Consider the following 13,085-nt stretch of genomic DNA (forward strand, 5'->3'; position numbering starts at 1 on the left):
CCTATAGTTACCGGGGTTATCTCTATTCCCCTTCTTGAACAAAGGGACCACATTTGCTATCCTCCAGTCCTCTGGCACTATTCCTGTAGCCAATGATGACATAGAAATCAAAGCCAAAGGCTCAGCAATCTCTTCCCTGGCTTCCCAGAGAATCCTAGGATAAATCCCATCCGGCCCCGGGGACTTATCTATTTTCACCTTGTCCAGAATTGCCAACACTTCTTCCCTACGCACCTCAATGCCATCTATTCTAATAGCCTGGGTCTCAGCATTCTCCTCCAAAACATTATCTTTTTCCTGAGTGAATACTGACAAAAAGTATTCATTTAGTATCTCGCTTATCTCCTCAGCCTCCACACACAACTTCCCACCACTGTCCTTGACTGGCCCTACTCTTACCCTAGTCATTCTTTTATTCCTGACATACCTATAGAAAGCTTTTGGGTATTCCTTGATCCTACCTGCCAAAGACTTCTCATGTCCCCTCCTTGCTCGTCTTAGCTCTCTCTTTAGATCCTTCCTCGCTTCCTTGTAACTATCAAGCGCCCCAACTGAAACTTCACGCCTCATCTTCACATAGGCCTCCTTCTTCCTCTTAACAAGAGATTCCACTTCTTTGGTAAACCACGGTTCCCTCGCTCGACCCCTTCCTCCCTGCCTGACTGGTACGTACTTATCAAGAACATGCAATAGCTGTTCCTTCAACAAGCTCCACATATCCAGTGTGCCCAACCCTTGCAGCCTACTTCTCCAACCTACACATCCTAAGTCATGTCTAATGGCATCATAATTGCCCTTCCCCCAGCTATAACTCTTGCCCTGTGGGGTATACTGATCCCTTTCCATCACTAACGTAAAGGTCACCGAATTGTGGTCACTGTCTCCAGATCTAACACCTGGCCTGGTTCATTACCCAAAACCAAATCCAATGTGGCATTGCCTCTTGTTGGCCTGTCAACATATTGTGTCAGGAAACCCTCCTGCACACATTGTACAAAGAACGACCCATCTAATGTACTCGAACTATATCTTTTCCAGTCAATATTTGGAAAGTTAAAGTCTCCCATAACAACTACCCTGTTACTTTCGCTCTTTTCCAGAATCATCTTCGCCATCCTTTCCTCTACATCCCTAGAACTATTAGGTGGCCTATAGAAAACTCCCAACAGGGTGACCTCTCCTTTCCTGTTTCTAACCTCAGCCCATACTACCTCAGAAGAAGAGTCCCCATCTAGCATCCTTTCCGCCACCGTAATACTGTCCTTGACTAGCAGCGCCACACCTCCCCCTCTTTTGCCCCCTTCTCTGAGCTTACTAAAACACCTAAACCCCGGAACCTGCAACAACCATTCCTGTCCCTGCTCTATCCATGTCTCTGAAATGGCCACAACATCGAAGTCCCAGGTACCAACCCATGCTGCCAGTTCCCCTACCTTATTTCGTATACTCCTGGCATTGAAGTAGACACACTTCAAACCACCTACCTGAACACTGGCACCCTCCTGCGAAGTCAAATCTGTGCTCCTGACCTCTATACTCTCAATCTCCCGTACCCCAAAACTACAATCCAGGTTCCCATGCCCCTGCTGAATTAGTTTAAACCCCCCCAAAGAGCACTAACAAATCTCCCCCCCTCAGGATATTGGTGCCCCTCAGGTTCAGATGTAGACCATCCTGTCTATAGAGGTCCCACCTTTCCCAGAAAGAGCCCCAGTTATCCAGAAATCTGAATCCCTCCCGCCTGCACCATCCTTGTAGCCACGTGTTTAATTGCTCTCTCTCCCTATTCCTCATCTCACTATCACGTGGCACGGGCAACAACCCAGAGATAACAACTCTGTTTGTTCTCGCTCTGAGCTTCCATCCTAGCTCCCTAAAGGCCTGCCTGACATCCTTGTCCCCTTTCCTACCTATGTCGTTAGTGCCAATGTGGACTACGACTTGGGGCTGCTCCCCCTCCCCCTCCCCCTTAAGGACCCGGAAAACACGATCCGAGACATCACGTACCCTTGTACCTGGGAGGCAACATACAAAACGTTAGTCTCTCTCGCTCCCACAAAATCTCCTATCTGTGCCCCTGACTATTGAGTCCCCAATTACTAATGTTCTACTCCTTTCCCCCCTTCCCTTCTGAGCAACGGGGACAGACTCCGTGCCAGAGGCCCGTACCCCATGGCTTACCCCTGGTAAGTCCCCCCCCCCCCACAAGTATCCAAAACGGTATACTTGTTACTCAGGGGAACGACCGCAGGGGGTCCCTGCACTGACTGCTTCTTCCCAGTCCCTCTTACAGTTACCCATCTATCTCCAGTCTTTGGTGTAACTACTTCCCTGAAGCTCCTATCTATGAACCCCTCTGCCTCCCGAATGATCCGAAGTTCATCCAGCTCAAGCTCCAGGTCCCTAACATGGTTTTTGAGGAGCTGGAGTTGGGTGCACTTCCCACAGATTTACCAGGATGTTGTCTGGCATGGACGGTACTAGCTATAGGGAGAGTGTGGTAGTATGACTAGAGGTACTACAGTACCTGGGAGTGTGAGCTGCTTTTGGTGTAGAAAGCTCGCTGCCCATTGGCCCAAGTGATGTCTTCTCATTGGTCGAGAGCAAGGCAGCTCCGTCTACGAGGCGGAGTATAAGAACCCGTGTCTCCTAGCAGCCATCGTTCTTTCTGTACTCAAGCTGCTGGGCACACTTCTTGTAGATTAAAGCCTTCGATTCGGACTATTCCTTTGTTTCTGTGTTCATTGATCGCGCATCAGAGAGGTTGAATAAACTCGGTTTGTTCTCACTGGATAGAAGGAGGTTGAGGGGCGATCTGATAGAGGTTTACAACATTATGAGGGGCATAGACAGAGTGGATAGTCAGAGACTTTTTCCCAGGTTAGAGGGGTCAATTACTCGGGGGCATAGGTTTAAGGTACGAGGGGTAAGATTTAGAGGAGAGGTACGAGGCAAGTGTTTTACACAGAGGGTAGTGGGTGCCTGGAAATGAAATGTAAATCTCTTATTGTCACAAGTAGGCTTCAAATGAAGTTACTGTGAAAATCCCCTAGTCGCCACATTCCGGCGCCTGTTTGGGGAGGCTGGTACGGGAATTGAACCGTGCTGCTGGCCTGCCTTGGTCTGCTTTAAAAGCCAGCTCTTTAGCCCTGAGCTAAACCAGCCCCTGGTTTAGCCCCGAGGAACTCGCTGTCGGAGGAGGTGGTGGAAGTAGGGACGATAGTGACATTTAAGGGGCATCTTGAGAAATACATGAATAGGATGGGAATAGAGGGATTTGGACCCCAGAAGTGTAGAAGATTTTAGTTTAGACGGGCACCATGGTTGGCGCAGACGTGGAGGGCCGAAGGGCCTGTTCCTGTGCTGTACTTTTCTTTGTTCTTTGTTCTATATTGGAGGGTCCCTCCAGAGCGGTCCAGGCACCTGAACCGCATCTTCAAGACACCGATGCACCGCTTGATCATGCCCCTGGTCACCGTATGGGCGTCATTGTAGTGGGTCAGCCTGGCATTGCCAATGTCCCCAGGGGTCAGAGGGAGAGCCGGGGTGCTACCCTGCCCTCACAACCCAGGGGTCTCCCCCCCCCCCCCCCCCCCCCCCCCCCCCCCCCAAGGTGCCCTTACACCAGGTACAAGTTGCTAAATGGCACCATTGTGAGGTGCCCCAGGCATCGGCATTAGTTCCCGGGCCTTGGGAGAATCGGGCAGCAACATATTTAATGAGTAATGGCTCATTTAAATGTGTTAATCTGGGTCTTGCCCAGTGAGGACGAGATCCAGATTGCGATGTTTTGTGAGATCAAGACCGCAGGAAACTACAAAAGGTCATGAATGTAGCCCAGTCTATCACGCAAACCAGCCTCCCATCCATTGACTCTATCTAAAATTCCCGCTGCCTCGGAAAGGCAGCCAGTATAATTAAGGACCCCACACATCCTGGACATACTCTCTTCCACCTTCTTCCATCAGGAAAAAGATACCAAAGTTTGAGATCACGTACCCACCGACTCAAGAACAGCTTCTTCCCTGCTGCCATCAGACTTTTGAATGGACCTACCTCGTATTAAGTTGATCTTTTCTCTACATCTTGCTATAACTGTAACATTATATTCTGCAGTCTCTCCTTCCTTCCCTATGTACGGTATGCATTGTTTGTACAGCATGCAAGAGACAATACTTTTCACTGTATACTAATACATGTGACAATAATAAATTAAATCAAAATCATGTTAGATCTTGTGAGGCATTCCGAGCATCGCAAATCTGGTGAGAGGCCTCTCAGGAGATTTAGTGGCCTTGGCGTGTCACCGAGTCGGGCAACACGATGCTGTTCGATTGAGCCCTTGATCTTCAAAAATGAAAAGTTTAGAGTCCTTTGTGAGGAAGATAGAGTTTCGCTGAGATTGGTTGACTCAAATTTACTGATATCTGGGGTGGGTTATTGTGAAGTCCGTGTGGTCTGTCTTGGTCAGGTCTGGTTTGTATTCTACAGTGTGGTTAATTTACATGTACTTCATGTTAATCCTGAATGTTGGAGTACAAGATAGATATCGTAAATTGTATTCTCTTGTCCTTGTATGGTAAAGTTAATTTGTTGAAAAGCTACAGCATCTTGTGGCTTTATTTCCAAAGCAAGTGTCCTGAATCCCAAATCTTGTCTATTTCAACCAAAATGTTATTGGCGCCTAACCACATTTTACCAAACCTTGGGTGTCTGGTGCAGAATCAATACAATAGATACTAGCACAGACGAGTTGGGCTGAATGGCCAGTTTTCTTTCTTTTATGTTATAATGAGCACGATTCAGCGGACTTAAAATAAAGTCCACTGTCAGATGCGTTTAGCGTTAGTGCTGGGTTTCTTGGTGGCTGCAGCACCGGGAAACACCCCGCTATTTGACTGCACCTTGCGGTTTTTTGGACCTTGGGTGGGGCGTTTCTTCCTGCTGAGGCCGCACTGAGAGAAATTTCCTGCTGCTGGAGCTGATCTCACCAGCAAGGACAGCTGCTCTCAGATCAGGGTGCCATCCCCTCCCCCCCCGCCCCACTGCCTTCTGCCACCCCTCCCACGCCTTACTCCCCAACCTTCCTGAGGCCCCTGAAAACCTCCCCTCACCCACCCACCCCATCCCATGGACAAAGTGCCCCGCACCCCCCACCCCCTGGCTCAGACCCTGGCTGTGCTGTGATGAATTGCAGATATCTTGTATTGTGGGTATTTGGTGCAGTTATGGGTAAATTGTCTGGGTTAGTGTGAATGACTGCTGCTGTCATGTATTAAAAGAAATCCTAGTTTGAAAGACAAGTATATTTTGGGGCCCAGGAGTGCAATTAACCCATCGTAAAAAGCTTAGATGAATGGAATTTTGTTTGGATTAAGGGGCTTCCCTGCGGAGTTAATGAGATTTCAGCTTGGTAAGATAATGTGATTGCTGGGTGGAGCTAGGACATCAGCCATTTTGCAGAAAGCAGTTCAGTTCAGTTCGAAGCTGAATGAAGCTGTGGTGAGAAAGTCAAACAGTTTTGTTCTCTGCGGGCTAGTTAAAATAGATGAACAGTCTTTAAAGCAGTGCAGACTTGTCTGAGAACAAGGGGGGAGCTGAAACAAGGTGCGAAACAGCTTCTGAAGAAATACAACAAGGGTCTGCATGGGTCTGACAGGAGTCAGATCTTGCCTTTAAAGCAGTGCCAAGAGATCTCTCTTTCTCAAAGAATATCTCTGAAGCAAGTAGCCCTGTGTGCCCTTGGTATTTACAGTGCATTGAGAGCTGAGATGGTTTTTTTCTTGCTGTTTAAATGGGAATAAAGATAGCAGTTAAGGGTATTGTATTCACTGTATTGAATAGTGAATGGTAATTGTAAGTAATTTTCTGGTGTGACACTAAAGATTTTACTACCGTGTTAATAATAAGTTTGTTTTAATCAACTATTTCTTTGTGAAATCACTCCTGGAGCGAGGTGTCCTTCCCTCACAGGCTTAGAAAATCAAAATAAAGTATTGGGGTTTGTGTCCGAGCCACTGTTGGGATCTGGTCCGGGTTTGTAATAGTGCCGGTCTGGCACCCGGGCATTCTGACACTGCCCTTAGTATTACCACCGGGCACTCTGCCACTGCCAGTGCTCCTAGCATTACTATATGGCACTGCCAGGGTACCTGAGCGACACTGCCAGGTTGGCAGTGCCAAGGTTCCAAAGTTCTGGGGGAGTGCCAGGGTTGAAGCCTGCCCTGTCCCCAACCACCCAGGGTCTCTATTGGCCTGCACGAATCCCCCAAGGCGCCGTTTGGCTTGGCCCATGCTTGTATGAACCAGTACTAAACGGTGCCCTGGTGAGGTCTGCCAGGCGTAGCTGTTGAGTCCTGGGTGCCAAGTGAACCCAGAGACCAGGTATTTAAATGAGCCGTAATGCAAATGTAAATATGCAGATCTGGATCTGGCCCAGCGAGGGTTAGACCCAATCGCGCGGGGCGGAGGTAGTCGGGTGACTTGCGATGGGCCCAGCGCCAAGCGGGGAGCTTATATTGAGAGTCTCACCTGATTCACCCCGGTGCCCAGCTCCAGGCCGATTTCACAGGGTGATGAGACCATCAATTCACGAGACACGTGGTTTAGAAGTGAACAGTGGTTTTAATCAACTTACAACAGAGCCTGCCTGTGACATGATGAACTCCAGATGAACTGGCAGTCAGGCTCTCAACATCAACCTTTATACTTCCGGTTAGGGGGAGGAGCCGTGGGTGGAGCCAAGGGTGGAGCCCAGTACAAACTCCTGCACACTCCCAGTGCATCTCCCCCTAGTGGCAGAGCAGCGCAACTGCTTGTGTGCCGAGCTTACAGGGACATGGTACAACATGTGTAATACAGTGTGAATTACGTTACGGTGATTCACCACACAGGGGTTGCTGAATCGTACTCTGTACCTTCGGGTTACTTTTTTTTTTAAGTTAATGGTGTTAAATCAATTCAACCAAACATTGTCACATAACGATTCAGATTTGACGGGTTAATATGTGAATAAAATGGTTATTGATGATAAATACAAAATAATCATCAAACAAGTCCAAATGAGTGATCATTTGAAACTGAAAGTTATTTAGTGAATTCAGGAAAAGGAAGCTTATGGGTGGGATTCTCTGAACCTCTGTGCCGAAAGCGTACTCGGCGCGGGAGCGGAGGATGGGGCGTCAGACCCGCGATCAGGTCCGATGCATTCCCACGACTCTCCGCGGACAGGAGAATCGCCACCTGTCGCGCGCAAGTGGTGGTTGCGGCGCTGGTTAGGGGCCCCTGAAAGAGGCCTCCGCGGCGATACTGCGCGACAATTGGCCGAGTTCTCACCGGCGTGGTTCACTTATGGTTCCACCCGGCGGGCACTGGGAGTGGCAGCTGAGTACACAGTCTGAGGCCACCCTGCTGGGGGCAGGGGGCGGGGGGATCTGTCACCGGGGTGAGGGGCGGGGCCTCCTGGACTGCCAGGCTTGAGATTGGGGGCCACCGATCGGCGGGCGCGCGCGATCTGGGGGGGGGGGGGCTATATTGTGGGGGCTAGCTCGCTGTGTGGGTCTGCCATGCTGCGAGGGGCCCCATATCGGCAGCCGGAGCTCTGCATGGACTACTCCGGAGCCCTGCTAGCCCCCTTCAAAACAAAGAATCACTCTGGACTTTCTAGAAAAAAGTCCAGAGTGATTCGCACCCACTTTCTCACGGGCGTGGGGACATAGCCCCATTATCAAAGAATTCTGCCCTTTGTGTTTGACTTCAGGCCTTGAAATAAACCCTGAGTAATTTATTGCTGCTTACTGTTAAACTCTGGTATTTGTGGCCATGTCTCACCTGCCTTGTGACTGGAGATGAGATGATTTCAGAACCTCACCTGGGCGGGTTTCTTCTGAAACCTCTTTGACTGATCCCGAGGAAGCTGCAACTTCTCCAGCCAGGCTCGATGCTCACTTTGCACGTGTGTGAGTTCTGAGTGTAGTTCGCTGCACTATTGTGTTAATGGGAAAGGACAGATTGTTCAGGTGAGGAATAAAAAGGCTTATAAACAGAATCAAGAGGTAACAATCTTAACTAATGTTCCCCAACACAAACAACACCTCCAGAAGCTGATGGGGAGTTCCGCCTCATAAAAGGAGCATGGTTAAGATTCGAACCCAATTTGATTATATACAGGGAATCCATCAATACCCTACAGTGTAGAAGGAGGCCAGTCGGTTGGGTGGGGGTTACACTATTGACACCATTGTTGCCATGAGCCAGGGAGTGTCCGGATGTCTCTTGGAACTGGCTGGGAGACTGTTGGGATTTTCCTGGCAGTTTCCCTCATGGTGGCAAAATATTGATTGATTTGATGTATTTTCACATGTAACAAAGTACTGTGAAAAGTATTTTTCTGTGGCCAAGGAACTTACACAGTACGTACATAGTAGACAAAAAAAAATAAGCCACAGAGTACATTGACAAATGGTACATCGACAAGCAGTGATTGGTTACAGTGCAGAACAAGGTGCCAAAAAAAGCAAATACCTGAGCAAGAGCAGCATGAGCAAGAGTCGTGAATAGTGTTCTTACAGGGAACAGATCAGTCCGAGGGGGAGTCGTTGAGAAGTCTTGTAGCTGTGGGGAAGGGTCTGGAAGAGGGCAAAGCCTGGGTGGGAGGGGTCTCTGACAATGCTGCCATCCTTTCTGAGGCAGCGAGAGGTGTATACAGAATCAATGGGAGGGTGGCAAGCTTATGTGATGCGTTGGGCTGAGTTCACCACTCTCTGCAGTTTCTTGCGATCTTGGGCCGAGCAGCTGCCATACCAAGCTGTGATGCAGCCGGATAGGATGCTGTCTATGGCACATCTGTAGACGTTTGTGAGAGTCGATGCAGACGTATCCATGGCAGCGGGAAGTGGCTCTTAATTGGATCATTAAATGACTAATAAATGATTCAATTGGCCATCCGGGGGCCAATAATATTCCCATCACTGGCAATATGTCATTGTGACAATCAAACATCAGGCAACCCCTTATTTCAGTATTAGATCGGAATGAAATATTTTTGATTATTAATCTAAAATCCTAACGCCTGATACAATCATACTGTGTTACTTAAATAAAAAAAGCAAGTCTCAGTAATGATGCATTTTAAAAACAAACTTTTAGAAAGAATTACATTAAATCAATACTCTGCTCTCCGTGAGTTTTGGATTTTGTTTTTGCCCATTTGGAGCTGTGCGCATATTTCGATTTAATGCTGAAAGTGGGTTGGCTGGACCCAATGATCATTTTCTCACCTCCTTCTCCTTGGCATGAAGCAGGGCTGACTGTCTTTCCAATTGGTCGCGCAGCTCACTGATCTGCTGCTGAAGTGCCTGATGACGGTGCTCACTCCTGGCACTAAACAAATCTAAAATGAAGCAAACCCAGGCTAGACATTGACAATCAAACATTGAATTAATCTGGAGTTACTGTGATCTTTTTTTACTAACCATTCTGTTGCATCACTTTCTTTTGTGCAGTTGTCTGGATGGCTTGCTTCTTGACCATTTCTGCAATTTGAAGGATAATTTAAAAAATATGGAATAGAATTACTGTTCGGCACATATTTACTGTCGCGTCTGAGCTGAATTTCAATGCACAAAGAACTATTATTGATTTATTCCATTACTTTTGCAGCTCTACAGCAGTGGTCAGGTAGTGCCACTGAGTCAGAGATTTCTCTTGCTGGCATTATAAAGTCGCAAGGTGCATACAAGGTGCAGCAAGAAATTTAGATTGTTCCTCTCACAAGCTGCTCAGTGGCGGAAAATTCAATTCCAGGAGACTCCAGGTCATTCCAGGAGGCTGAGGAAGTCTATCACAACTACCCTCTTCCTAAGCAGTTTTGTGATGGTTCAGATCATTGTTTTGACCCCACAGTGATGACCCCCTGTTGCCCAAAATCATCCCCCTGCCTTTAGGATAGCTGCTTTCTGCGGGGTTAGGGCGGAGGTCTGACAAGACTCATGACGTTGAGGCCTGGGCGTTTAAGTCGCCTGGACCATTTCTGTGGGTGGCCAGAGAGATCTTTTGTACCTCAGCCCCCATCTGGATAATTCATGCCAGGGCTTAAAATTGGACTTATGCCTGCTTAAGAATGGTATTATAATGGGTTTGCCTTAATTTGAAATTGGAAACAACCTCTATTAGTTCAAATTTTAAGATGTATGTTTCCATCAGAGCATGATATTGAGAAACATTTCTTTTGGTTTATAGTGATAATTTAAGAATAGGAAATTCTCTATAAATTCACACATAGAGGAAAGCCTCCCCATGGAGGGCTGACCACCATTTATATCATTTATCACGGACTAACATCCTGAATAACACCTAAACTAGGAATTATTCTCAAAGTGAGTTGAACTGTCCTGGCTAATCAGGTAATGGATCAGTGATACAAGAAATTATTTAGCTGGGATCCAAAGCAAAACACAACAAAGCAGACAACATTCTCATTCCCATCCAAACAAATTAATCAGATTAATTCCGACAATCTATATAAAAGAGAGAGTACACTACAGTGCAAGGTGGGCTGTATTTGTCAATTCAGGTCATATAGACATAACTTTCATTGTAATAGAAATCTAAAGTAAGTTGTCACTATAGTAACAGATGACCATAGGCTGCTTTCCCCTTTGAGGGGGAGAGCTTACTGGTGGTGATTTAACCTGAGGGTCACCACACCTCAGGCGAGGGGCAAGGTTGAGAAAGTGGGGCCTTCATGAATAACCTCAGCCAGTACAGGAATTGAACCTGCGCTGATATCCTTACTCTGCAGTCTGGTCCACTGAGCTAAACCGACCCCAATACAAATCGGCAGTGACACTAACACTGCTCATGGAAATCCTGTGGAGAGCAACTCACCTCCTGACTCCCCAAAGCCTGTCCACCATCTACAAGGCACAAGTCAGGAGTGGGACTCACTGCCTGGATGAGTGCAGCTCCAAACACACTCCAGTATCTCATCACCATTGCCAATAAAGCAGCCTGCTTGGTTAGCACCCCGTCCGCCACTGACACACAATGGTAGCAGTGTGTACGTATAAAAGTGCACTGCAAAAACTTTCCAAACCTCCTTTGACAGCACCTTCCAAACCTCCAACCTTTACCAACTAGAAGGCAACAAACACATGGGAACAACACCATCTATAAGTTCCCCTCCAAGCCATACACCATCCTGACTTGGAACTCTGCTGTTCCTTCATTATGGCTGGGTCAAAAATCTAAAACTCTATCCATGTTCACTTCCCCATCTGTCCTGGCCTATCCCCACAACCTAACCTGCACATCTCTGGACACTAAGGGCCAATCCACCTTCCCTGAACATCTTTGGACTATGGGAGGAAACTGGAGCACCCGGAGGAAACCCATGCACACACGGGGAGAACGTGCAGACTCCACACAGTCACCCAAGCCAGGAATTGAACCCAGGTCCCTGGCGCTGTGAGGCAGCAGTGCTAACCACTGTGCCACCACGCCGCCAGTCATTGGAGGGAACTCACTACCATCTTCCCAATGGCGATTAGGAATGTATAATAAATGCCGGCCTTCCCAACAATGCTCATATCTCATAACAGAATAACAAAAAAGCTACACGCTTACCCTGTAGACTACTGATTGTAGATGCCAGCGTCTCTTTCTGCTCTTCCATTTTTTGTAGTTTTGCTGGGGGAAAGAATCGATAATCATTCCCTCACTCATAATATAGCTGTGCTTGGTGAAAGTTTCAACTCTTTCCAAGGTCAGGTTTTACATCAACCAGCAGAAATACATGTCCCTTTGCTATCTGACTGCATGGTTTAACCTTCAGTTTCAGGAGCTTGTATAGTGTATATCGTGTATATAGTGTTTAGTGTATATAGTATATAGTATAGTGTATTGGATGTATGGTGTATATCAGTCATTTCAAATCCAGGGACACGACCCACAGGTAGGTCACGGGCGGGTGTCAGGAGGGTCACGGGGTGGTGCCTCGTGAGTCGTGAAGTTCGGCTGGCATGGATCGCAAGGTTAGCCCGCCTGGGACACGAAGGTCGGCTGGCATGGATCGCAAGATCAGCCGGTTGGTAAATATCACTCCTGGGCAAAAAAGTTTGAAAACACTGGTAATATAGTGCGTGGAGTGTATAGGGTATAGTCTATATAATGTATATAGTGTAAAAAGTACATAGTGTACAGTTTATACAGTGTATACAGTATAGTGTATAGAGTATAATGTATATAGTGTATTGTGTATACAGTGTACATAATATGTACAATGTATACAGTGTGTACAGTGTATGTAATGTATTGAGTGTATGATGTATATCATGTGTATAGTGTATATAGTATATTGTGTATACAGTGTACATAATATGTACAGTGTGTACAGTGTATGTAGTATATAGTGCATTGTGTATATAATATATAGCATACAGTGTATTGTGAATATAGTGTATATAGTATATTGTATATGGTGTATAAAGTGTATATCGTGCATAGTGTATGTAGTGTGTATAGTAGATAGGGTATATAGTGCATTGTGTATAGTGCACAGTGTATATAGTGTATATAATATCGTGTATTGTGTACAGTGTATATGTGTCTCTAGGGTATATATAGTGTATTGTATATAGCGCATATAGTGTGTATAGTATAGAACAAAGAACAAAGAAAAGTACAGCTCAGGAACAGGCCCTTCGGCCCTCCAAACCTGTGCGACCATGCTGCCCGTCTAAACTAAAATCTCCACTTCCTGGGTCCGTATCCCTCTATTCCCATCCTATTCATGTATTTGTCAAGATGCCCCTTAAATGTCACTATCGTCCCTGCTTCCACCACCTCCTCCAGCAGCGAGTTCCAGGCACCCACTACCCTCTGTGTAAGAAACTTGCCTCGTCCATCTCCTCTAAACCTTGCTCCTCGCACTTTAAACCTAGTAACTGAAATGAAAAATGAAATGAAAATCGCTTATTGTCACAAGTAGGCTTCAAATGAAGTTACTGTGAAAAGCCCCTAGTCGCCACATTCCGGCGCCTGTTCGGGGAGGCTGGTACGGGAATTGAACCGTGCTGTTGGCCTGC

The 13,085-nt window shown here is 46.9% G+C and overlaps 1 protein-coding gene across 4 annotated transcripts in view; it reads right to left on the reverse strand.

The window, feature by feature from the left end:
• Window positions 1-13,085, reverse strand: part of LOC119978552 (TRAF3-interacting JNK-activating modulator) — a 92,262-nt gene that overhangs the window by 6,733 nt on the left and 72,444 nt on the right. For 2 of the 4 annotated variants that reach the window (XM_038820277.1, XM_038820276.1), the window contains 4 exons: window positions 11,626-11,688; window positions 9,474-9,533; window positions 9,279-9,391; window positions 7,871-7,984 (listed from right to left, as the gene is read on the reverse strand). In XM_038820277.1, the coding sequence (XP_038676205.1) occupies window positions 7,871-7,984; window positions 9,279-9,391; window positions 9,474-9,533; window positions 11,626-11,688 (350 nt within the window). Of the gene's footprint in view, window positions 1-7,830; window positions 7,985-9,278; window positions 9,392-9,473; window positions 9,534-11,625; window positions 11,689-13,085 lie in introns of all 4 variants that reach the window. The other 2 variants (XM_038820279.1, XM_038820278.1) reach the window with 2 other exon arrangements.

Source organism: Scyliorhinus canicula, chromosome 15 (assembly GCF_902713615.1).
Source record: "Scyliorhinus canicula chromosome 15, sScyCan1.1, whole genome shotgun sequence".
NCBI classification, from domain to species: Eukaryota; Metazoa; Chordata; class Chondrichthyes; order Carcharhiniformes; family Scyliorhinidae; genus Scyliorhinus; species Scyliorhinus canicula.